Source organism: Vulpes vulpes, chromosome 14, assembly GCF_048418805.1.
Source record: "Vulpes vulpes isolate BD-2025 chromosome 14, VulVul3, whole genome shotgun sequence".
Taxonomy (NCBI): domain Eukaryota; kingdom Metazoa; phylum Chordata; class Mammalia; order Carnivora; family Canidae; genus Vulpes; species Vulpes vulpes.
In genome coordinates this window covers 109,903,552-109,928,619 of record NC_132793.1, presented here as the reverse complement: position 1 = coordinate 109,928,619, position 25,068 = coordinate 109,903,552, and the positions used below count along the sequence as shown (strand labels likewise).

Here is a 25,068-nt window from a genome sequence, read left to right as displayed (position 1 = left end):
TGGCAGGAACAGACTGTCTGAAACCAGGAGAACTGGGCTGATTTCCAGGTATGGCCTGAGCATGTGCGTGATGGGCAGGAGGTGAGGAAGCAACCTCACTCCTAGGTGGCAAGAAGAGGTGCTGAGCGAGCAGCCTGTCAGGAGTCTAGCACCTGGGCAGAGGTCAGGGCACGCAGGGCTGGGGAACCGGGAAGACAGGAGTGATGCACCCCTACAAGGAGGATGGGAAGGGAGCCAGGGAAGGAGCCCCAGTGAGACAGGACAGAAATTAGAAGGTGGTGTACCCCCCCAGGGGAGGAGGTAGTCAAAGAGAGAATGTGGCCAACAGTGTAGTCTTGATGGGCTGTTGAGGAAGCAGGCGGGAGAAGGAGTGATGTGAGGCAAACCACAGAGGGCACAGGGGCAGCATCTTCAGGACTCCTGTGAGGGGGAGAGTGGGCAGGACTTCAGGGTAAGAGGGCTGGTGACCTGGAGAGTTCACAGCAGGTTTTACCTCCAGGAGAACGATCTAGAAGATGAAGAGACCAGTACAGAAGACAGGGAACAACACTGAATAGGCAAAGGGGGTGAGGTCCAAAGCATGGGGGCAGGGGAAAATCCAGTGTACAGGGGGGTGGGAAGAGCCAGTGCAACGGGGGAGGGGAGGTCCACTGTACAGGGGCAGGGTGGCCCACTATACAGGGGGAAGGGAGATCCAGTGTAAAGAAGGAAAGGGAGACCCAGTGCATAGGGGGGAGGGGAGATCTAGTGCACAGGGGGGAGTGAGGTCCAGGGCATGGGGTTGGGAGGAAGATTCCCCACAATAACACACCTGAGGCATCCCCCACTCTGTGCTTCATGCCTCTCCTCCCATCTGGAGCTGGAGTCCTCTGGTCTTCTCAGATCTGGGCTGGCCTGTAAGTTGCTGAGACCAAGAATATATAGCCAATATTCCCTATGACTTCTAGGCTGGGGCTGGCCACTCTCTTGAACCCCTGTCCTCTGTCCTGCCCTTGAACCACCACAAAAAGGAGCCAAGGGCAATCTGCTGAGAGGTGGGCACCATACAGAGATAGAGGCCCCGCTGTCCCAGGGCAGGGGACTCAGGAAACCCAGCTATTGGAGGAAATTGAGAGGACATGAAGACGTGACCTCCAGCTGACCTAGGAGCTGGAGTCAGGAACTCCGAGCTCCTCACACTATCCTAGGTCTGAGGAACACGCGCTCTGTTTGCCTTCCCCACTCAGAGGTAGCCTCAAGGTCACAGCCTCTAGATAAAGTGATGTGCTGAGCCCGTCTGGATGGCACAGTGATAAGTCCACTACAGCCTCTCTAGGAACTTTAAGATTTGGCAGTGGGCACAGAGATCTCCTTATCTTGTGGCCCTGAGACAAGTCTACCAGCTCCCTTGCTTATTAAACCTGCTTCCTGCCAACCAGAGGAGAGGGGTAGTCACCTCAGTCTTCTGCGTCTCCTCACCCTCCATGGATGGTGGCCAGTTGCAAACCAAGTCCAGGACTTGGACTATCACCCCAAAAGGAACTTGCATCCCTTCACAGTGGGAGTGAAACCACCCCACAGCTGTCATGTCCACACTACCCTGTCTTTGGTCTGCTTGGGCTGCCACACCAGTATGCCACAGACTGGCACACCAGTATGCCACACCAGTATGCCACACCCTCCATGGATGGTGGCCAGTTTGCAAACCAAGTCCAGAACTTGGACTATCACCCCAAAAGGAACTTGCATCCCTTCACAGTGGGAGTGAAACCACCCCATAGCTGTCATGTCCACACTACCCTGTCTTTGGTCTGCTTGGGCTGCCACACCAGTATGCCACAGACCCTGGACAACAGGCACTTATCGCCCCTGGGTCTGGAGCTAAAAGCCCAAGGCCAAGGTGCCAGTGTGGTGGGTTCCTGGCGAGACTTGCTTCCTGGCTGCACTAGCCACCTCTTGCTGCACTGCATGTGGCAGAGAGAGAGGATGGGACCTCCTGACAGGTCTTCTTCTACAGATATTAGTCCTATGGCAATAGGACCCCACCTTCATGATCTCATGTAACCTTAGTTTCCTCCTAATGGCCTCATCTGCAAATATAGCCATGCTGGAGGCCAGGACTCAACACAGGACTTAGCACACAGCACCCTCCTAAAGCATTGTCTTGCTGTGACAGGACTTCCTAGAAGCTCCTTTTATTGTACTTGGTGAGTCTCCCCAAGTCTGGACATGTGGCCTTCCCCAGGGCAGGACTAAGGGTCCTTGCTCATACTTCCTTTTGTTATTTATTTATTTTTAAGATTTTTATTTATTTATTCATGAGAGACAGAGAGAGAGAGAGAGAGGCGGAGACTTAGGCAGAGGGAGAAGCAGGCTTCCTGCAAGGAGCTCAATGCGGGACTCGATCCCAGGATCACGACCTGAGCCAAAGGCAGACACTCAACCGCTGAGCCACCCAGGTGTCCCAATTCCTTCATTTTTTTGATAGAAAATTTAAACTGATCTCAGACCAGAATCTGCCTGAGGATGGGAGCAGGGGAGAGCCAGGGAGGGATAGAGTGGGACCACAGAGGCGCCCAGGAAATGTGTGGCTCACTGTCTTGACTGGGTGCCTGTTTCACGGTATCTGCCGATGTCAGAACTTATCAAAGTGCCCACTTTAAACACGTGCAGTTTATTATATGTCAGTTGTACCTCAATAAATGTACCCTGCCACCACATCCCTGACCATGCTCTGTTTAAATGTTTTCGTTGAGTCTGGAGCCAGGACCCGACGGGCCGTGGCCCCGCACCAGCTCCACACAGGGAGCAAATGCCTTCTCCGCACCAGGGAAGCCCCACCCACCTAAAGCCAAGATGTCCAGTAAGCAGGCCAAGGCCAAAACCACCAAGAAGCGGCCATAGCGGGCCACTTCCAATGTCTTCGTGATGTTTGACCAGTCCCAGATCCAGGAGTTTAAGGAGGCCTTCAACATGATTGACCAGAACTGAGATGGCTTCATTGACAAGGAGGACTTGCATGACATGTTGGCCTCACTGGGAAAGAACCCCATCAATGAGTACCTCGAGGGCATGATGAGTGAGTGAGGCCCCAGGGCCCATCAACTTCCCCATGTTTCTCACCATGTTTGGGGAGAAACTGAATGGCACAGACCCTGAAGATGTGATCCAAAATGATTTTGCCTGCTTTGATGAGGAGGCCTCAGGTTTTATCCATGAGGACCACCTTCGGGAGCTGCTCACCACCATGGGTGACCGCTTCACAGATAAGGAAGTGGACGAGAGTACCAAGAGGCACCCATTGAGAAGAAAGGCAACTTTAACTACATGGAGTTCACCCGCATCCTTAAGCATGGTGCCAAGGACGAGGATGACTAGGCTGCCCAGGAAGCCCATGCCCAGGCCCCTGTCCCACTCCTGTTCCCCATTCACTGTGTACCAGCTTCATGCCTGTGATCCCACAGGACCCTCTCAGGGGATCCTCTCTCTGAGGGGCTAGGGGCCCAGCTCCTTGTGGAGGAACAGGCTGAGCACACACAGTGCCAGGTAAGGGGCATACAGCCAACATGAAGCAGTGTTCCACCATGACCTCCCCCATTCCAAGAGAAAGCTGTCTTCTAGGGAGCTGGGCCTCAGGGCTGCTCCCCACAGGACAGGCCCTCTGTCCTGTGGGACGCAACTTCACATGCTCCCCCATGCAGGGCATGACAGCTCTTTCCCAGCCACTGCCACTGCCACAAACCTCACGAAGTTCCCTTCTCAGAGGGCAGGATGCCAGACCCCTCCTCTGTGCCCTGCTCAGCCACCAGAACACAGCCCACCCCACCGGAAGTGTGATCCAGAAGATGCATGTAGGTTGGACATTTGACCCAGGGGAGACAGAATCTTAAATAGAAGTCTAAGCACTGGGAAAAAAAAATGTTTTTGTTAATCAAACTTTTAATTTTGACATAATTGTGACTCACGTGTGAGCATAAGAAATAGTACAGAGGGGTCTGTGTACCCCTCACCCCACCTCCGACAGTATCATCACACAGAACCGTAGGACAGCAGCATGGCCAGGACAGACACACAGACACAACCTGCCCGCTGCACTCACATGCTCCAGATCACACACTTGTGTGATCAGTGTGAGCAATGAGTGCCTCACCACATGTGGAGGGTCACAATGCGAACCTACTCATCACCCAGAGAATCCCTCGTGTTGCTCTTTTAAAAAAATTGTTTCATTGTGGTAAAATAATGTGAAATCCACCCCTGTGAACTTTGAAGTGCACAGTTTAATGGTAGTAAGTACATTATGCCTCAATACAGCTTTTAAAACCAGGAGCAGGTGCCAACTCTCCCTCAAAGGGACCTGAGTCACCAGCCCTCCTGATCCCTGCAGCCCGAGGAAACCACTGCTGCCTCCAGTCTGCTACTCCCCACCAGTCAGCTCACCTTCAGGCCCCCACTGGTCACTGCCTGGTCCAGAGCAGTGGCTTCCCAGAGTCTGTGTTCCCTCAAGAGAACCTGGAATGTCACATAGGCAGGGCGTCTGCCAGGGTCACGTCCAGTGAGGGTTTGAGGTCACCATTTCTGGAATGCACCGAGTTCCACACACTGACCCATTTTCTTCCAAAGAGGCCCTCAGCCCTCTGCCTCTGCCTCCTGCTCTTCAGGACACCTGCTCCCCCAGCCTGACCATCTTGTTCACATGCATCCTGCAGGCCTGGGGAGCCACAGAGCACTCCTGGGACGCACACTTTGCAAGCCAACCCCCTGGGTGATGAATCTGTCCATGCAGCAAGCTGGGACCACAGTAGGTGCTTCAGGAGGGGTCCATGTGGCTTTTGGGTCACTAGAATTCCTACCACCACATCTCTGACCATGCTCTGAAACCACCACTCTGGCCACTCGCCCACCTCACACCAGCATTAGTCTCTGGGAGAAAGTCCCAGGTAAGACTGGGCCTCTACTATCTGGTCCTCTGCCAAGTCCCAAGCCCAATGCCCAGCACACAGTCTACACTCGATTAATGTTTGTTGAGTTAATCCATAATTACCTTAACTCTGTGCCATCTGAGAAGGTCAAGAGGGGCTCACCACTTCCTTTCGTTGCACCAGATTCTTACAGGGACCGCGCAAGCAGCCCCCTGCTTCCCCACCCCCATCTCTCCCCACAGTGAAGTCCCAGGTGCACGTCTACACAGGGGGCCTATAGGTAGAGTCCTGCCATGAAGTGTCCAGCTGCATCTTCTCCCCTGGATCCCTGGTCTGGGGAGAAACTCTGGGTCTCCTTACCTAGAATGGAGCTCCAAGCAGAGCCCAGACTGTCGTCTAGACCCAAAGTTGGCTGGGTGTGAGTCATACCAGCTGGCAGTGACCACAGTCACCTGGTCGCATGGAGTCAGGCTCTCTGTCTCTCCCATCGAAGCCTCTCTGGCACAGGGTATAAGGAAACCAGCCAGGCAGCAGCCCACTGAGCCATGACCTTATTCCTCTCCTCAGAAAGGAGCTCATGGAGAGTGCTCAAAAGCGCCTTGGTCAGGAGTACATGCCTGGATCAGGGACACATACCCGGGTCAGGGGCACACACTGTGGCACACCGGGCTGGGACAGCTTTCCAATTTAGTGCCAATCATCTAAGGCACAGTCCCTGCCCACGGAGGTCTCAGGAGGCTCGAGGGCTCTTTGATCACTCCCAGTAAGCACTGTAGGCCTTATGGGCTCCTCCACAGGGGCACACAGCTCCACCCTTCTCTGGTTCCAAAGTCTTGGCAACACCACAGACCTCTGAGAACATGGGTTAGGGTTATTTCTTCACACAGAAGACCCTGTGGTTTCATTCTTCATTGGTCCATCACAGAACACTCAGAAAGATCCAATGACTTCCATTAACTATGATAAAACACACACAAAGGGGGACGCCTGGGTGGCTCAGCGGTTGAGCATCTGCCTTCGGCCCAGAGCATGATCCTGGGGTCCTGGGATCAAGTCTCCCATTGAGCTCCCTGCAGAGAGCCTGCTTATCCCTCTGCCTATGTCTCTACCTCTCTCTGTGTCTCTCATGAATGAATAAAATCTTAACACACACACACACACACACACACACACACACATAAAGGTAATCTCTCCATCCATTATCAGTCTGGCTGTTAAAATGCAGGCATGGAAGAGCGGGGATTCTACTGTCACCTATGTCCCAAACCACCTGGGGAGTGAGCACAGGGGGTGACAGGACCATAACCCTGTATCAAAGCCCCACCTTGATGGACTTTGCCCCTGCTCTGTCCACAAAGGAATGTGGTGGCTATGTCAGGTGTGCCCAGGGAACGTGACCAGGGGCCGCACAGCAGGACAAAGAAATGGAGGTGGCGCTGTGGGGATGTGGGCCAGCTGCAGCTACAGGGTGACCCTGGGAGGCAGGTGTGGGGTTGCATGAGCTCCAAATCTAACAGGGAACTTCCCCATGGGATTCAGTGGGGAATCCCTCAGGGGACGGACCATGGCTTAATGAGGACATGAGCCACTATCTGGGGTGCAACCACCATGGGCCCCACAAAACACATGTGGATGTGGGCTGGGTGGGACCAGCCCAGGGCTCAGATGATGCCCAGCAGATGGTTCCCGAAGATGCCAGTTCAGCCAGTTCAGCCCCAAACAGGAGCTCGCCTGCAGTGCTCAGCTGGGTGAGGGCAGGTGTAGTCACTTTGGCCGTGGGTAGGCTAGCAGGACTGAGGGGTGGGAGCCTACGGACCACGGGACACCCTGAGTCTCAGGACTGAGGCACTGGGGAACACTGGTCCAAAGACAGAGCCAAACCCAAGGGCATGGCTACAGATGAAATGTACCAGAATCCCTGATGGCCAAGCCCAATGGTCCAGGGAGCAGCCAACTGTCTAGGTCCCGATCACAGCTCCTGTGTTGGTCAGGTTGGGCTGCTGTGACAGAAGACCACACTGACTTGAGCGGTCTTTTTCGGGGACACAATCCAACACATAACAGCTGGTTGTAGATTGGAAAATGTCCAGGTGGAGCTGGCGCCCCCCAGGCCTGGTGGATTAGGATCTCACTTACAGGACCACTGAATAGCATCTAGCCCAGGTCCACCAGTTGCCCCCACCCTCCGCCCTCCTCCCCAGACACGCTCTCCAGCCCCCAGAACCACCAGCCCACCACCATCCTGGGAGCACCTCTGCCCTGTTGTCCAACCTCCTGAGGGCAGGGAACAGGATTGTCTCATGTCTGCAGCAGCAGGCCTGCCTCGCATGGGCACTTGAGATGACGTAAAAGCCCCTTCCTAAGAAGGAGTCACCCACCTGCAGCCCCGGTGGCCACTTCTGTCTCAGGGGCAGATCTTCTGCCGGGGAGAGCACCCGCCTGGCCAGAGTCCAGATGCAGAGTGAGGACTGTGTCCTCAGCCGGGGCCCGACTCAGTCCAGTGTCCAAGGACCCCTAGAGGCAGCCACAGCCCTCCACAGCCAGTGCCCGCTGCCCAGCATGTGCCCCAGGCCCCAGGACATACCCTCACAGCGTATGGCACAGGCAGACACCACAGAACCTTCTAAGTAGTTCGGGTGGTGTCCACGAAATGCAGCCTCACCCAGCATGCCTTGTGAATGGCTCTGTGGGTTCAAGCCCAAGGAAGAGAGCTCTGTGGGGCATCATCAGAGGGTAAAACTACCTTTGCTCCGGGGCTGCCTCTGGGCCACAGTAGCTGGAAACCCAGGAACAGTCAGTACCTCCTTGCAATCCTCGGCTGATGCCCACCTTGCACCTTCTACCCACCTTGCCTGCTCCCGCCCCTCCGAGGTCTGTCCTGTAAAGCTCTGAGGTCCCACAGGCACAGGGTCAGAGGTCAGTCTCAGTTCAACCAGTCCTCTTCCCTGAAACTCCAAAACCGACATCAGTCCCACGGTGGATCCAGGCCTGATGGGGGGGAGGGGGTGGGGTCCCTTCCCCCCACCTAATGAGAATGCCCTTTGAGACAAAGCCTCCTAGAGCCCAAGTGTGTGGGGTGACAGCCAGCCCGTGTGGCCTCCCACGACTCTACCTGTTCTCTCAAGAGGCACACACCAAATGAGAGACTCCTAACTGGGAAACGAACAAAGGGTAGTGGAAGGGGAGGTGGGTGGGGGGATGGAGTGACTGGGTGACGGGCACTGAGGGGAGCACTTGATGGGATGAGCACTGGGTGTTATACTGTATGTTGGCATATCAAACTCCAATAAAAAATATACAAAAAAAATCTGGAATAAATATATTTTCCTAAATATCACATTTACCAAAACTCTCTGTAGAAAACAAACTGTGGAAAATAAACTACAAAAAAAAGAATAAACATCATGCAATGCCCATCAAAAAAAAAAAAAAGAGAGACACACACAAATGCGTGGAGACCGTACAGGCCACTGGGGGGACCCGTACCAGCTTTTGAAGTCTCCTACCTGACACTGGACAGGGGATGTGCTAACTCACACCTGTGATCAGTGACACTAGAATCCCTAGTGCTCAGGAAGGGGGTGGGCGAGCAGCAGAATCAGGCCCTCCAAGCTGACAATATGCCTCCTTAGCAGAGGATGGAGGGAGACCAGCCATGGAGCACCCAGCAGAGCAGAGGCCTGCATCTGGGAAGGTGCTTCACCCTGGGGACAGCCCTGCTGGCTGAGTGGGGTCCCCCAGAACCCACCTCCCCAACGGTTCTCATCAACAACTGCCTCTGGGCTTGGATATGGAAGGTAAGCCTGGTGGTGCCTACAGAGCCCTCCCCCATGTGGGGCACCCCCCACCACGGCCAGCCCGCCCCCCCCACAGGGACCCTGCTGCCCATGGGGTGCCCCCCACCATGGCCAGGCCCTGCCCCCCACTTTCCAGTAGCAGGGAGGGGAAGCACCCTGTCCACAGCTCTCCCCTGCAGCCTCTCCTTGGCCACAATCACCAGAACTCCTGATGGGGCAACAAGCCAAGCAGGAGGCCAAGCAGCCACAACAGCAAAGCAGCAGAGGAGCTCCCCCACCCCGGCTGCTTAGGAGGAACACACGGCTCCTGTGACGCTGTTTCATACCTGGAGGCACACAGGACAGGTGGGAAAGCAGCCCGCAGGAAGACAAGGCCACACAGGAAATGGTGAAAGGAGGTGGAGATGGTGGGAGCAGGTGGAGATGCGTGAACACTTGCTGTTTAAGACGAACATCAGGGAACAGGGTCAGGAGGGAACATCATACGCAGTAGCCGCGGCACAGAGAGATATTTCCATCTCTGTTTACCCGAACCAAGTCACCACCTGTTCCCATAATTGGTTTCCTTTCCAAGGGGCCTGCCCCCTCAGTGGTGGGCGGTAGGCAGTGGGCTCCCCCGTGAGTCTGCCCCCCCAGGAATGGGCCACTCCCACTCAGGAGCGCCTGTGGCTGGTGTGATACAACCATGTACGAGGACCCTCCACATGCATCGCTTGCTCTGAGTCCTCACGGCATTGCAGCCACTGCCTTGGTGCCCAGGCCCTGCTCCCAACAGCAGTCCAGGAGGGATCCCAGAAAGAGAAGGCTGTGACGGCCCCATCCAGGAGGCCTCGCCACTGCTCCAAGAATGGAGGTGGAAATAACAGCACGTGAGAAAGACACGCACGCAGAGGAATATCAACACATGCACACAGGTCCTCGGAGGACTCAGAGTGTGGCTCCCGGCCAGCCTGGGCCAGGGTGCAGAGGGCACAGGCCTGCTTGGAAGACCTACCCAGGCCTCTGATCTCAAGGACTTTGTCTTGGTTTACATGCACCAACACCCACCCAGACACTGCTCACCAGGGCTGAGGTGGCCCAGAGGTCCCCTGTCCGAACATCCTATGGCTCACCAGGCCCCATCCTCCTCACTGACCTCACTCCATCCATCAAGAACCACAGTGGGGAAAACAGTTTACTGGTCCCCAAAAAAGTTAGACCTAAAGTTGCCACATGACCTAGGAATTCTGCTCCTGTGTATCTACCCAAGAGAAAGAAAAATGTGTCCACAGAAAAATGTCCATAAATGTTTATAGCAGCCTTATTCACAGCAGCCCAAAAGAGGACCTAGCCCCAAAGTCCACAGATCGATGAACAGATCAACAAAGGATGGTTTACCCACATGACAGGGTGTCACTCATCCTGTAAAAGGAATGTCTGACACTGTGATGATGTGGATGAGATGAGATGCTAAGGCCCCACAGGTGAGGGTCCCCTTCAGATGAAACGCCTGGAACAGAACATAGACAGGACAACAGGCCAGCGGTCTCAGGGAGAGAGGGAGTGAAAAGCACTGGCACTGTGGACATGGGCGCTCACGTGCATGCTCCATCAGCTAATGCCACCAACTGCAGGTTATATGACTGTCACCTAATGTTTTAAAAAACAAAAAATATATCTAACAACAACAAAGCTACAATGGGCCTCGTGAACAAGCTGGATTTGTTCCCAAAGCACATCCTTGGAAAAGGTCTGAGCAAGCCCCAGACAGTGGGGCTGGGCCCTGGGCATGGGTCTGAGTCTGGGGCAAAAGCCACGTGCCCCCACCCTCTGTAACTCCTCCCTTCCAGGTCGTTCCCCATCTGACGGCTCCTTATCAGCCTGACAAGTGCCTCCCCAGGGGCCCATGTGTTTTCCACTCTGAGGGCAGCTCAGCAGACCCCAGTGCCCCGCAGACTTTGCTGAAGCCCGGTCCCTGGGGCCAAACAGCAGAGGTTTGGACACAGGCTCTCTGTGGGAACCAGCTCCTAGTCTGAGAGCATTTATTACTGGAAAGACAACGCACAGTGAGCACACTGTCTGGCACCTGCAAGCATGATTAGCCAGCAATGCAAGGGAATGAACAAAAGCCCGGTGGCCATGGTATTGGAGTGGGGTCCCTGCACCCTGCCGCCGGGTTCTCTGGAACTCACTCAATCTGCCCCCACTCAGTCGGATCCCAGCATGCCTGCCTCAGAGGAGCTGTAGCAGCCCAACTTGGGCTTGCTGCCTGCCGGGCTGGTGCTCAGCTGCAGGGGCAGGAAGGCAACTCCGGGTCTTCCTGGGGCCTCTCATCCAGTTTGAGGCACATGGGCATCCAATCAATACTGATCTCCCAGGGAGCCTCACCTGGTGGGTGAGGAGATCCAGAGCCAGACCTGGCTGCTGGGCTCTGGGTGAGGCTGACTTCTCCCAGCAGCAGAGGCTCCTTGGCGGCTCACATGCAGAGTAAGCAGGGAGTTGCACAAGGACGAGGCCACCAGAACACCATCTGTCCCAGGACATACAGCTGCTCATCATACCTTCCTCTCAAAGCTGAGACCAAACCGTGATATTATGAAGACCACGGACCATAACAGACACCTGCTGGAGTGGAATGTCCTAGGCATCCCCCGTGTTCAGGGGTCCTCACCAGAACTGCATGTGACCCCTCTTTCTCTGATACACAGAGGTTTCCTATCCAGGCCCCAGCTATGGGGACAAAAGTGATCCCCAAATCCACATCCAATTACACGGTGCTGGACAGTCAATGTGACAAACACAGACAAAGCAATGCCAGATGTCAGGGCAGCCATGGCCCTTTAAGAGGCTTTCGCTGTGATGCAAGGTAGAGGGCCAACACCAGCAAGGGGTCACCAAGGGAGGTGGGGGAGTATCTGTGACTCACCCAGAAACACCTCTAGGACTGAAGGCTCACCCCCCAGGAGCTGGCAGTCCCCATCCCCGGAACTGCCCCAGCTGAGGACAGGCCACTCCGCGGGCAGACCCATCTAAGACCCATCCACAGCTCAAGGTCACCCAGAGGGGCCCTTCCAGCTCCTGAGGCTGGGGAGCAAGGCTGCATCAAGACCTAGCTTCCCCTCCCTCACCCTATCCTCCCTACAGAAGGCCGCCCCAGCAAATACTCCTCTGAGAGTCTGCTCCCCTGTCGTCCCCCGCCCCAGGCCCCCCAAGGCTGGGTCAGGTTTAGTCTGCTCACCTCCAGCTGACAGGCTCCCTTCCTCACCCCTGCTCATAGCCCGCACGTCTTCCTCTGCCTTTCCGTCCAGCCCTTGCATGGAGCTGTTCTGCGAGCCTCCCTTATCTACGGCTCACAGCTGTATCTTTGACAACAGTACAGCTCTGCCTTTTCAGGGGTTTTGCCCCATTTGCATTTACCAAGACCACTGACAGATGTGTGATTATTTCCACAGCTTTACTGTTTGTTTTTTATCAACTGTGCTCCTGCTTTGCTGTCCTCTCCCTCCTTTCCTGCTGCAACTGGACTTATATCTTCTGTGTTCTTGCATGTCCCTGCCCTGATCTGGAAGGTTCTCATGCTGTAACCAGCATGCTGCTCGCCCTGGACTCATACACATGCTAATCACATAGTTGCTCCACCTGGCACATCCTCCAGGGTCACGGAGCCATCAGGGAGCTCAGGACCTCCCCCCAACCCAGGTGCCTTTGGCTGGTAATTCCAATCCCCTTGTTTTCAGGATCCCTCATGCCCAAGCCCCCGCTTCTCTTCACCTCAGGCAGTAACTGTTGCATGCATGTGCCGCGAGCTCCTTGCCTCCCACATCTACCGCCTCTGATTTTCCTTCTGGAGAACACATCCCAGTCCTTCTGCAGCAAGGATTCAGGGGTGGCTACACTTTTGTCTTCCTCTAAAACTGCTTCCATTTCAGCCCCTCTGTGGACACAGTCCTCCAAACCTAGAGCTCTGCTGAGAGATGGCTCCCTGCACACCCTCACTCTCCCCCCAGGGCCTTGGGTCAGCACCGGCCACCTGCGAGGGCTCCCCTTGCTCATGCACCCACCCCAAGCCCCATTGGATGCACCCTCCACCCCTCCACAGCTGCAGACCTCTCAGGCTGCCCATCACCCCTCCTACGGGTGACCCTTCCCAGGGAGTGGGGGGTCAGTTTTCAAGTTCCAGTTCAATGACTCTCTCCTTCATTGCTGGGATTTCCACGGGCCCTCATTTAATGGGTCTAGTGTCACCCAGTGCTTTCCATTTGCCCACCTCTTGGATTGCTTAAAATATGTCAGACTCCTGATTCTCTCAGGGAAAACCACATTCTCACATCTTGTAACTTTTTCACCATGAATTCCACACCAGAGCTACGGCAGGAGGGACTTTCATGACAATTTAGTTTTATTCTGCAGCAGCCAGGTGACACTTTGCGCCAGCCTGGGTGAAATGGAGGTAGGGTTTTCCTAGCCACCTGCATGAACCCCTCTAACCCGCCCCTGCCCCCACGCTTCTCTGCCATCCACTCAACCCTCCTTCCCCTATCACAGGCCCCAGGCAGAGTGCTCCCCAGGAGCTGGGAGTGCCCCATCCCTGAGTGCTGCCCCCGGAGAGCAGGGCGGGCGGGGGGGGGGGGCTGCTAGCCCTTGGAGATGGTGCAAGGAACACCTGTGACTTCAGAGCCAGGCCTTAAGAGGCCCTAGGACTCCCACTGGGGCCCCTAAACCCCCCACTCAGCCTCCTAGAGGACAGGAGGCCACACAGAGAGGGACCCAGCCCCCACTGAGGCCCCTGGAGGGCCAGGTCGGAGCAGCCGAGACCAGCCCACGTGTGGCCCACAAAACAGGGTTGATTATTCTAGTTCTCACAGCGGCACTCTCAGCCCTGGGTCTGGCTCTGTGCTCATGAATCAGCATTCCTGGGCACCTGCAGTGGCAGGGCCCTCTCACCTGGCCTGCCGCATGGAGCCCCAGGTCAACTGTCCTTCCCTTCACTCTCCATGTGGACACCATGGGCACCTCAAATGCCAGAGCTCCCACCTGGGCCCCCAGACCCCTCACCCCACCCTTAGTCCTCCCCTGCACTCCCCTCCAGCAAACAGCACCCCCCCCACCTCCCCTCCAGGCTGGCCATCCCAGGGTCCTGGCAGCCATCACCTCACCTGCACCTCGGCCAGGCTTCCAGTATCGCCCCATCTAACTACTCTCTCCCCATGCAGGAGATGTGATCCCATCATGCATGCCCCCTACCCTCCTTGGAGAACCTAACAGGCTGGTCCCACAGTGCCCCTGACCTGTCACCATCTGCGGTGATCCCCATCTGTTCCCTTGCCCCTTCTAGCAACTGTCACACACACACACACACATCCACATCCTGGTGGAGCTTCCCTGTATGATGCCCGGCACCTTTCCTGCCCCTCAAATCCCAGCCCAATAGCGGCCCCTCTGGGCCTGGCCCCCTTGCTGCCTTGTCTGACAGCCCTGAAGCTACCCACAAGTGTGTGCAGGGTGTGAGTTCTGCATACACCAGGACCAGCTCTCCCCAGGGCAGCTCCAGGGGGATGCAGTTTGGCGTCAGAAATCTGACAGAAGTGACCCTTAAGGACAAGCCCGGGCACACGGAACACCTCACTGCTGTCTTCTAGATGCCCCAGAACAGAGGGGTTTGGCAGGGATCAGGATGGGAGGCCAGGAAGCAGGGATACAAGGGTCCTTTTCAGGTCTCCCGTGGCAGTGAGACCCCCAACGAGGTGGCTGGGAGGGTGGGGGCTGGCAGGGGTAGGTTCAGAGAGCCTGAGGGTGCCAAGCCCCTCAGGAAATGTAGGCCTGAGCATCTCTTTACTTGCCTACAAAATGTCTTTTCCCTTGATTGTCTCAAAAAACATTACCATTCTCAAAAACCTCCCAAAAACTGCCAAAATTTTTTTAATTGAGGTGAAATTCACATAAGATACAATTAACCAAAAAAAAAAAAAAAAGATGCAATTAACCATTTTGAAGTGTGCATTTCAGGGACCCTTACACACTCAGCGCTGTGCAACTGCCACCTCTCTCTAGTTTTCAAACATTTACATTGCCCCAAAAGGAAATGTGGACCCTGTAGCCACCACCTCCCACATCCCACCCCCACCAACTACTGATGTATGTTCTGTGTCTGTGGACTTGCCTACTCTGCACAGTTCAGGTAAGTGTGATCATGTGTCCTTTTGTGTCTGTCTTCTTCACACATAACATAATGTTTTCAAGACTCATCCATGTGATAACCTGAATTTCCTTCCTTCTCCTGGCTGAATAATATTCCATTGTGTGGACAGATCATGCTTCATTTACTCACTCACTGCTGGTGGACATCTGGGCTGCTTCTATCTTCCTACTGTTATGTATAACGTGGCTATAAACATGGGTGTACACGATTCTTAAATGTATCTGACATTAAAGTAGTTGATTTTGCTTTTAGACTTTATAACTACAATATCCCTAAAAATAACAGGAAACATTCTCAAAAACTAAAAACCAGAAGGAAAAATGACTGCCCTATAGACAGCATCCGCATCCGTAGGTGTGCCACCCTGTCTTCCCCAAGAACCCAGAGTACAAGGGCTAGCGGTGCTGGGGGTGGTCGAGTACAGCATCAGCAAGTCCCCTAGAGCAGAGACTTCCAGAGCCCCCACACAGAGCTCCAAAGACCCCTCAGCCATGGACGGAGCCCCACTTGAAGTACCCCCAACATTCTCCTCCCTCCACCCAGCACAAAACAAAGAGAAATGGAAGAGCTTCAACATACTTACTGTAAGAAGGGAAAAAACCTTCCATTCATCATACCCAACTACTCTACATAAATTACCATAATATGAAATGTTCTATTCTACTTCTGCTTAATCTATTCAGATCAGTTTTAAAAAATCCATTCATTTTTGTCTTCCTCCTTCAAACACTTGAATTGCCCATCAATATCTAAGTTTCTTTGCAATCCGACTGTGAAAAGTACAAAAGTAATTGTTTCATCAAATGGGACTCATGTAAACACGGATGACAGCTTCGGTTCCTTCCTGCAGGAAACACACAGCTCAGGATGGAAGAGCTTGCAAATTCCAGCTCTGGGGCTGAATGCACCGGAGTTCAAATCTAGCTTTCCCTCTTCCTGGCTCTGAAGGTTCTAGCAAGTCAGCATCTCGTGTCTGAGATCCCATTTGTAGAACAGGGAACATCAGATGATAACAAGCACCCCCAAAACCTCAGTGCCTTAACAACAGAGTTCTATCCCCCCTGAGCGGTCACTCACACCCAGCCTTAGCCACCCATGGCTCTGGAGTCCTCTACTGGATCTTGAGCCTCCAGCCAAGGAACAGGGGACACAGGCCACAGGAGGAAGGCCTGAGAGGTCTGGGGGCCAGACCTGACAGGGTGGAGCCCACTGAGGCCCACATGGGCTGAAGTTCAGCCCTGGATTCCCACTGGAGAAGCAATACTGGGGCAGCGATGGGCACATAGTAGCATCTCAGCCCCAGGGAGGGCATAGGAGGCGGGATCATTATCATTCATCACTGTCATCATGTGTCACCAGGGATGCCTGAGGTGTCCTGAGTCAAGTCCTATTCCCTACAACCCAGTACCCAACATGCCACAGCAAGGAAGGGTGGGAGAGGCAGGATGCACCTTGTAGGACACTTTCCCTCTCAAAATGACCTAGAAGTAACCAGAAGCCTTAGTGATGGCTGACTCCATAAAATGCTCCATGTCACAGTCCTGCAATCAATCTGCACTCAATAGTGCCGCTGACATTGACAGCTGTCATTTCTGAGCCACTCCCGTGAGCTCTTGACAGAAATGATCTCCTCAAATTTCCCACAGCAGGTCCTGTCACCCCCACCTCAAACAGGGAAACTGAGGCACAGGGCCAGACAGGAAGGGATGAAGATTCCTACCCAGGCCCCAGTGCAGAAGTCTCTGCTGCCCTGTCTGTAGCAGCTTCAACACTATTCGGACACACATGCCACAGCAGGCAGCAAGGACAGGCCAGTGAGGCACGACAGGAACACCAAAATGCACAGCATTCTGGGTCCCCATTTTTCTCTGAAGCAGGCTCGCTCACAGTCACTTACCTTTGCATGGGCACATGGTAGACCCCACAGGAGCTGGGCTGCCTGGCGCTGTCCACACCAACAAGACAAAACCATGGCTCTGCCACCGAAAATTGCACATGACCACTAAGTCATTTGTAGGCTCTTAGATGTGCATTTTCACACATTTAAAAGAAGCATATCTGGTGTTCTGGGAATTCCTGGCAGCTTTAGGAGAGGCACTAAAGCATCCTGAAATTACCCATCCCCTCCTAAGGTCTAATGGAATTACCTAGCAGGCTTCCCATTCGAAGCGAGGCAGGGGAGGGGGTTGGCGGGCAGTGCAGACCTGGGCTCCCTCCCCACCAGGCTCTGCCCTGCCTGCTGGACTCCAAGCCCAGACATCAATTAGGTAGAGCTGAGGATTCTCTGCCTCTGACTTGCCCATGTTATCAGACGTTTCCCGGTAGCACACTGCCCTGATTGTAAACTGCAGACCCCTAACTAATGACATCAGTTTTGGCACAGAAGCTGACACTCACCATCCATCAGCCATTCAGCCCCTCCCTGCCCTGCAAATGTTGATGGCACAGGGCTGGGCGTGTGAGGCCACACACAGGAATTCAGCAAACGGAAGCCTCCCACAGAGTCACTCCCTGTCCGACCTGTGGGCTCCACGAGCCACATGAAGGGACAAGGGAGCTCTTGGGCTCCGCCATGTGCCTGCAGCCTCCAAGTGCTGACACATCTGAGGCAGGGCTCTCTGGGAGGGGCAGCCAGGGCAGCAAGGACGACAGAGATGGGTGTGTGGGCCAGCCAAGCCTACTGTGACTCAGCACTGCTGAGCATCCTTCCCAGGACTCTCTGAGCCCCCTCTCTGCCAGGCACCCACTGGCACAGCCCATGGGGCCAGGCTTTCCAGAACACTGGCTTTCCAGTAGCTCACCTCAGAGAGATACAGAGAGTAGCAAGCTACCCTAAGGACAGCCTCAGCTGTAGCTGGGCACTCGGAGTTTATCAGCTGAAAACCAGTCCTTTAGTGGCCTGACTGGAAGTTCGCATCAAAGCCCCAAGCCCCTGAAACAGTGTCTGTACCTGGCGCCAGGCTCCAAAATGGTACTGTAAGGACAGCAGCTTATGTCCCAGGCGAGAAGAGTGGGGAAATCAAGGCTTGTGACAATGCTGCCCCGCCAGACCCAGAGGCAGCAGGACCCAGGTGGAGGGAAGAGCGTACCTCTCACCAGCCTCCACGGCAAAGCTCCCCACGGTGCCCCATGCTTTGGGGTCTGCTGATGCCCTACTGGTATTTCTCTAGGTCCCTGTAGGGAAGCCCTGAAAGGATGACTAGGGGCACACAGATGCAAACCCAGGCCTTCCATGTGGCCCTGTGACCTGATGGTTTAATACCTGAAGGGCTCCTATCTGCCACTGCCCTTCTAGGGTGCTGCCACCCTCTGCCAGGTGGTCAAGGAACAGAGGGCCCGCTGCACACCCATGAGCAGGTAGCCTCAGACTCTGGAAACCAAGAGGGACCCTGGGCAGGGCTCTCAACCCCTAACCCACGGAAGCTGAGTTAAGTCCACAGCTGCCAGCAGGAATTCCCACAAGCACCCTGTTTGGGGCCACCCCCAAGCAGACTTCACAAAGCTCCAAGAGTCACAAAGCTTACCAAAAGCACTCAGGCTTCTCTCTAAGAAAGCCATTTCATCTCTAACCTGAACCCAGAAAACTGACAGTTTCCAGATAAACATCACCCACTAAAGCACCATATTTACAAGGAATGTTAATGACCCACACCCCAAAAGTTGTTTGGAGGTACAGATGAGAGAGCGCTTTGTGGGATGCATGGCTGAACATGGTAATCCCCATCCAGCTGGACAGCCTCACCTACCCACATGACAAGTCTTCCTAGAAGATGGAAAACACAACTTTAACCTGCACCATCCTAAGGATGCTCTTTGATGGTGGCCAAGATGTCCTGGCTGGGCCTCGCCCGGGAACCCCTTCCACTGTGCCAGGATCTCACCCCTCAGCACAGTGACCAGGCATCAACGAGAAAGTTGTAACCCAGCAAAAACACAAGTATTAATATTTTTCTTTCAGATGAAGACACCAGCTATTCCGAAGGTTCCACTTTTTAAAAGTTAACTCTTTCTAAGAAGGGCTTTCCCTAAACAGAAGCCAAAAAAGCATGTCAATGACATTACAAAGGACAGGTTGATAGGCTTTCCCACACACTGCCTTTCCCAGGCAGCTTACTGTCCGGTCCTGGTAACACCAGTAGAGCCCTAACAGTTTACATGAAGAAAAATCATACGGTTTAAAAGGCTGTTTGAAAAGAAATAAATGGAAATATGAGAGCTAGGTAATGTCATTTTCATGTTAAATGAGTATATTATACATCAGGATTTTTTTTTTACTCAACTGAGGTAGTTATTAATGATTCACATATCAAAAATTTTAAGCATCAGAATGTTTTAAAGCATTTCTAAATTCTTTTTTGAACTGCAAGAACAATGAATATTTTTGGCTTCAGAATGTTTTCCACTGAATTGTAATGAACAAGAAGCTCAGTGTTCAGTTTTAAACCAAAGCAGGGATTATATCAAGAATGCAGTTTGAATTGTGTATCTATCTAAATACAAAAGTGGGGAAAAAAAAATCCCAACTGCAGGCAACAGTCTCCCCCAGACACATCCCCCCATAGCTGACTCTCACACTTCTGCTCTGCCAGCCCCAAATCCTCCCAGGACTGACTCTGTGCTCACTTGTGCCAAATGGGTTAAATGGGAAAGGTGGGGGAAACACAAAATTCAATTCATAATCCAAGACAAAAGTCTGAGCTTTGGCTTGAAAAATGAAAGGCTACTGGGGTGACCTAACATAGTCCGGCCCTCCAAACAATCAAGATATTTAACTCCAAAGACAGATCTCAAACAACAGACCCCCAAGCTCATGCTGACCACAGGGAACCATGCCATGGCCAGACACAAAGATCTCAAATGGAGATGTGTCTTTGAGTCCAGGAGTCAGGGACACAAGTCAGACAACATGACCTGAGATGCCACTGAGGACCAGATGAAGTACCACTCCTCTTTCCTCCTGCAGCATGATTCTCCATCACTACTCTCCACCTTGCCAGGTCAGCCCCTGGAGCTTGCCTTGGAAGGCAGCTGCCTGCTGAAGAGGGAAATTTAGGGACACTGTTCTCAATTCCGGGGCAAAACCTCAAGGGCAATATCATTTCCCACTTCTAAAGACTTTCCCTTAAACTGAAACAGGCAGGGCCACTGAAAGTACCCAATCATTAATGAAACAGAGAACCTGCAATTACCTCTCCTTCCCTTCCAACTTCACGGTGTGGTTACATGATCCTGGAAACAAGGCCACTGCAGAGCCACGGATGGAAAAAAGCATCCCGGAGCCCCTGGACTCCTGACAGAAGTGGTTTTGGAAATACCAGAATGCTACTTGACCTACGATACGTAGGTCCCTTGCTTGCATATACAATGAAAAAATAACACTGCTGCCCAGCCTAGAAATGACCTTTTGACAGGACTTGATTTTTCCTTAACCAGGGACAGAAGTCACACAAACAAAAAGCCATTCCTTGTACAGATGTCCTGTGCGAAGGCTGCCACCTCCCCCTGGCAGCCTACAGCAGGACAGCAGGACTGGGACTGGCCTTGGGGGGAGCTGCAGCCAGGAGGGGTTGCTGGGAAATGGCTAAGGGCAGAGAGGCTCCAGACCACACACAGCACCTCCCAGAAAGAGGTTGGGAGCAGGCCGGTAGGTGGCTGTACCTGGCAGGAAAGGACTCCTATCCTCCCTGGATGAGGCCAAGGCGGAGCAAGGTGCACAGCCCTGGCATCCTAAACCCTCAACCCAACACTCTGGAGAACTCTCCCACCCCAAAGACACAGCGAAGCAGGAACCCTGAAGGTTCCTGGGCTCGTCTCCCAAACGGACCCCTGCCCCCTCCACCGCAATGGGAGCGCCCGGAGGGGACGCATTTAAAGAAAACCCATCCTGGGAGACCACCCACGAGGGGGAGGGCTAGGAAGCCAGATCCAGGAGAGTGGTCAACCCCCCGGAAGTAGTGGTTCCTGGGATCGGCCTCCATGTATCCCGGTCGCCGCGGTGACCTCGCCCGAGCGGTATCGCCCAGCGCAGACCCCAGCGCCCCCCCCAGCCCCCGCATCGCCGGCCCGCTTGCGGCCTGGGACCCTGCGCCCCCCACAGGCACAGCCGCCCCCAGCCCTGCTCTAGCCAAGGCAGGCACCAGTCTGGCCCGGTGGCGGGGACGCAGCGCCCGCAGTGCGACTGGCGCAGCCAACGAGGCGCGGGGCGCGCCGCCCGGACCCCGACCCCGCCGCGGAGGAGGGGTCCGGGATTCCAGAGCAAGAGGGTGGGCGCGGGCCAACCAGCGGGCCAAGTTTCGGGTCAGTGCTGTTCGGGAAGGCAGGGCCAGGGCGGTGGGACCGGGTCTGAGGGGTCCGTCCAGGACCCAGGACACGGGGAAAGCGGGGGTCCCCTGCAGAACCTGGGGGAGGTAGGGAGAGGGTCTCCTCCGGAGCGTGGAGGGAGACTGGGGGTGGGTTCCGGGCCCAGGATAACTGGGTGATCAGCAAGAGGGGTGTTCCCCCCCAACCCCGTGCAGGCAAGAAGGATGGAGAAGTCCTTCCAGGACCCAGGAGAAGTAGGAGGAGGTCCGCTCCGAGGTGCGGGTCGGGGACCAAGGGGTGCGAGAGGGGCGCCACGCTGGACGGTCGGGGATAAAGTACGCTTGCTGGCCGCGGGCAGCGAGGGAAGCGCACCCTAGCCGGGGCCGGGGTGCAGGAGGGTCCAGGAGCCGGCTTAGGGAGGGGGTGATCCTGCAACGGGGCGGGCGGGTCGTGGAGTGGAGCTGGGGGGGAGGGGCTCGGCGGGAGGAGAGAGGGTCCAGGACCCGGCTGGGGGAGGGTGGGGTCCCGCGCCCCGGTGTGCGGGTCACAGAGTGCATGGAGGTGGGGGGTGTCGGCAGGCGAGAGAGGGTCAGTACCGCAGAGAAGGGTCTGTCCGTCAGGGAGGGAGGGGCGCTCACCTTGGGTTTGTACAGCCACTTTCGGAACCTGTTCATCATCGCCGCGCCCGCCCGGCCCCGCGGCCCTCGCCTCCGCAGCGCTGCTCCCGGCCCGGCTGCGGCGCGGGGCGGACACGGGGGCAGGGCCAGGCCGGGGCCCGCGCGGTACCTGGGCGGCTGGCGCGAGCGGGGCCGGGCGCGGGGCCGGACTGAGGGCGGCGGACAGGTGTGCGGGGCAGGTGCGCAGCCGGAGAAGCTCCGCGAGCTGTGCGCAGGGCGGCCCCGCAGCACCGCGGCAGGCGGACCAGGGGGCGGGCGGACGCCGGCACGGGGGCGCCGGCTCCTCGCAGCTCACTGACACCCGCGCCTCGCCGGCCACCGCGCCGCGCGCCGCACATGCGCCGACGCACGGCGAGCCCCCTGCCCGCCGAGGGCAGCGAAGGCCGCCCAATCCCGCGGCGCCGTGCGGCGCCCCGCCCGAGGCGCGCTCCCCGCCGGAGGGCGATCCGGAGCTCCCGGCAAGGGAGAAAAACTACAAGTCCCGATGGGCATTGCGGGGAGGCGGGGCCCCGGACGCGGCGTCCTTGGCCTCGCTGCGGGCGCTGTGCATTCTGGGCCTTGTAGTCTTTTCGCCGGGGGCGCCGGGGCGTGAAGCTGGTTGCTAGGTGACGACGCCCAAACTGCACCCTGGCGCGCACCCCGGGTCGCGAGTGGTGGCGGAGGTCCTGGCTAAACTGGAGTGAGTTGGGGACCTGCCTGGATTCGCGAGACCTGCTGCACCCCCTGGCCCTGGCATCTGGTGTGGCTTCGGGGGAAAGTGGGCCGGGAGGTGCGGCGGCAGGAGTGCCCACGAAGCCGGCCAACAGGTAAGAGGTGGGAAGGGAGCAGATGGGACCGAAGGGTGGAGGGCAGGGCGCGCTCCCTCAGCATCAGCATCGCTCTGGCAACTTCCCACGGTCTGTGGACCAGTCACCTTCCTCTGCTTCTCATCTTGCTTTCGATAACCACCTTTTGGGTCTTCTTCCCATCTCTTTGATTAAAGTTGACAGTGCTTTTTTCCCTCTCTCTTTTATATCGTCACAATAAACGGTGCTTTTAAAAAGATATTCTTTCATATTCACCACTTCCCCCAACGGTGCCCTAATTTGGATCCAAAATCCAAGAACCTATTTATGTCGCAAGCAGAGAGCTAAAAACAAATATGTGTTGAATACAAAACATTTTAAATTCCCATTGACAGCTGGAGAAACTGAGGCACAAAGAGGCTGCTGTGCTCTTGGCTGAAGGAGGGGGTCCAGATCAAGAAAAGCACTGCTCTGGGTGTTCTGAAATGTGCAGATTTGGGGTGCAGGAAACGAAGTAACATCTCCCTTGATAGAGAACTTGTTGTCTGAGACTCACGTTATCAGTGGCCCGGGGCTATAGGCTCTGATGGTTCTGGATCCCTAACCTCTCCAGTCTATGAAAGGCAGTGAGTCTAGGCACAGGCAGCCGCGGAGATTTCCTTGTGTGCTGGTGGGGGGCCATGTTCATTACTGAGCACCTAGTTAATCTTCCCCACTCCCCTCCAGCTCCCTTATGGAGCAGCACCCCCCACCCCCTAGGTTGCTTCTTATCTTCATTTCTTTCTGCCTCTTCTTTCGGGAGCCCACTCTGATCAGATTTTCACCCACCTCCTCCTCCAAAGTTCTTCATCAGTCATCCTTGACCTCGGTGTTGCTAAGTCCAGTGATCAGAGCCCCATCTCTTCCTGGAACTGTTAGCAGCAGCGACTCAGCTGAGTGCTCCTCTCCTGGACACACCATTCTCGCTTGGCTGGAATGGATCACTCCCTGCCTCCCCTCCTCTGGTTGCTCCTTCTCAGTCTTCTTGGCGGAGGCCTCCTTGGTTCCCCAGCCTCTTAACACTAGGGGCCCCAGTACTCAGTCCTTGGAAGCTCTTCTAGCCACTCCTTCCCTGGTGAGTTTCTGCGGTCATGTGATCTGGTAAGAAGCTGCTTTCTCCTGACCTTTCCAAAACTTATACCTCTAGCCTGAACATCGTCCTGGATGGCAGAACCCTCTATCTATTCTTTGCCAGTGAAAGTCTAACAAGTCCCCTCAAAGGCAACATGTCCAAGCAGACTCTCGATCCTCCCCCAGCCGGGGTGAGACCTGCTCCTCCACAGCCAGTTTCTAGCACGTGACTCAGGGTAGACACTTGGAGGACTCTTCTCTATGGTTCTGTCCTTGGCCAACTCCAAAGCTGGGGCTGTTGTTGCAGAGGCTTCCCTCCTATGCTTCCCAGGTTGAAACTGTGTTTGGGAGGAAGGCTGACCTGAGGGAAGTGGGTGTATCAGTATAAGATTAGGTTCAGCTAGGGATGCCTGGGGGGCTCAGTCAGTTAAGCATTGACTCTTGTTTCAGCTCAGGTCATGATCTCATAGGTTGTGGGATCAAGCTCCTCACCCAGCTCTGCACTCAGTACAGAGTTTACTTCAGATTCTTTCTCCCTGTCCCTGCCCTTGTCCACTCATGCACTCTCTCTTTCTCAAATGAACAAATAAAATCTTTTAAAATAATTTTTTAAAAGACTGAGCTGCATGCAATGAAAAATGAAAAATCCTAAGATCACAGTGGTCCAAATAAGATTATTCATGTTTCCATAAAGGAGGTTAATGGGGAGGCAATCCTGGAAATTATAGCAGCCACAAAAAGCCATCAGGGACCTAGACTCTCCTGGCTTCCTCTTCTGCCATCTTGAATGGGTTTCCTCACAGTCCAGGGTAGCTGCCCAAGTTCTTGCCATCACTTCCTGAGTCCAGGCAGCAGGATGGAAAAGAGGAAGGGTATATGCCTCTGCCTTTCAGAGGGACTTTCTGGAGGGCTCACACGCTTGTACTTCATGGCATACCCAGCTGCCAGGGAGCCTGGGAAATACCGTCTTTAAATTGGGCAGCAATAAACCCAACCAAAATTTGGTGTTTTGTTACTCAGAAGGAAAAGGAGAGTGGAGATTAAAGAGCAACTAGCAAAACCTGCCATGTGGGTCTGTACTTCAAGCACAAGCCATCAGAGCATGACATGGCAAAAATCCTTAGGAGAGAGATCCCTGGGTGGTACAGCGGTTTGGTGCCTGCCTTTGGCCCAGGGCACGATCCTGGAGACCCGGGATCAAATCCCACATCGGGCTCCCGGTGCATGGAGCCTGCTTCTCTCTCTGCCTATGTCTCTGCCTCTCTCTCTCTTTCTCTCTCTGTGACTATCATAAATAAATAAAAATTAAAAAAAAATTTT

General features: G+C 54.9%; 2 protein-coding genes and 1 pseudogene across 5 annotated transcripts in view; 2 read left to right on the top strand and 1 right to left on the bottom strand.

Moving 5' to 3' along the window:
- ZFYVE28 (zinc finger FYVE-type containing 28) overlaps nucleotides 1-22,140 on the bottom strand; it is a 114,725-nt gene extending 92,585 nt beyond the window's left edge. For 2 of the 4 annotated variants that reach the window (XM_025998948.2, XM_072737706.1), the window contains exon 1: nucleotides 21,815-21,985. In XM_025998948.2, coding sequence (XP_025854733.1) covers nucleotides 21,815-21,853 — 39 coding nt within the window. In that variant the 5' untranslated portion in view covers nucleotides 21,854-21,985. Of the gene's footprint in view, nucleotides 1-21,814 lie in introns of all 4 variants that reach the window. The other 2 variants (XM_025998928.2, XM_025998939.2) reach the window with 2 other exon arrangements.
- LOC112920273 (myosin regulatory light polypeptide 9 pseudogene) lies at nucleotides 2,728-3,357 on the top strand (annotated as a pseudogene).
- Nucleotides 22,141-22,489: 349 nt separating the features above from the next.
- The window catches only part of CFAP99 (cilia and flagella associated protein 99), a 40,509-nt gene continuing 37,930 nt past the window's right edge, over nucleotides 22,490-25,068 (top strand). The window contains exon 1 of the mRNA XM_025998973.2: nucleotides 22,490-22,659. The gene's annotated coding sequence lies outside the window, so the exon portion shown is untranslated. The remainder of the gene's footprint in view (nucleotides 22,660-25,068) is intronic.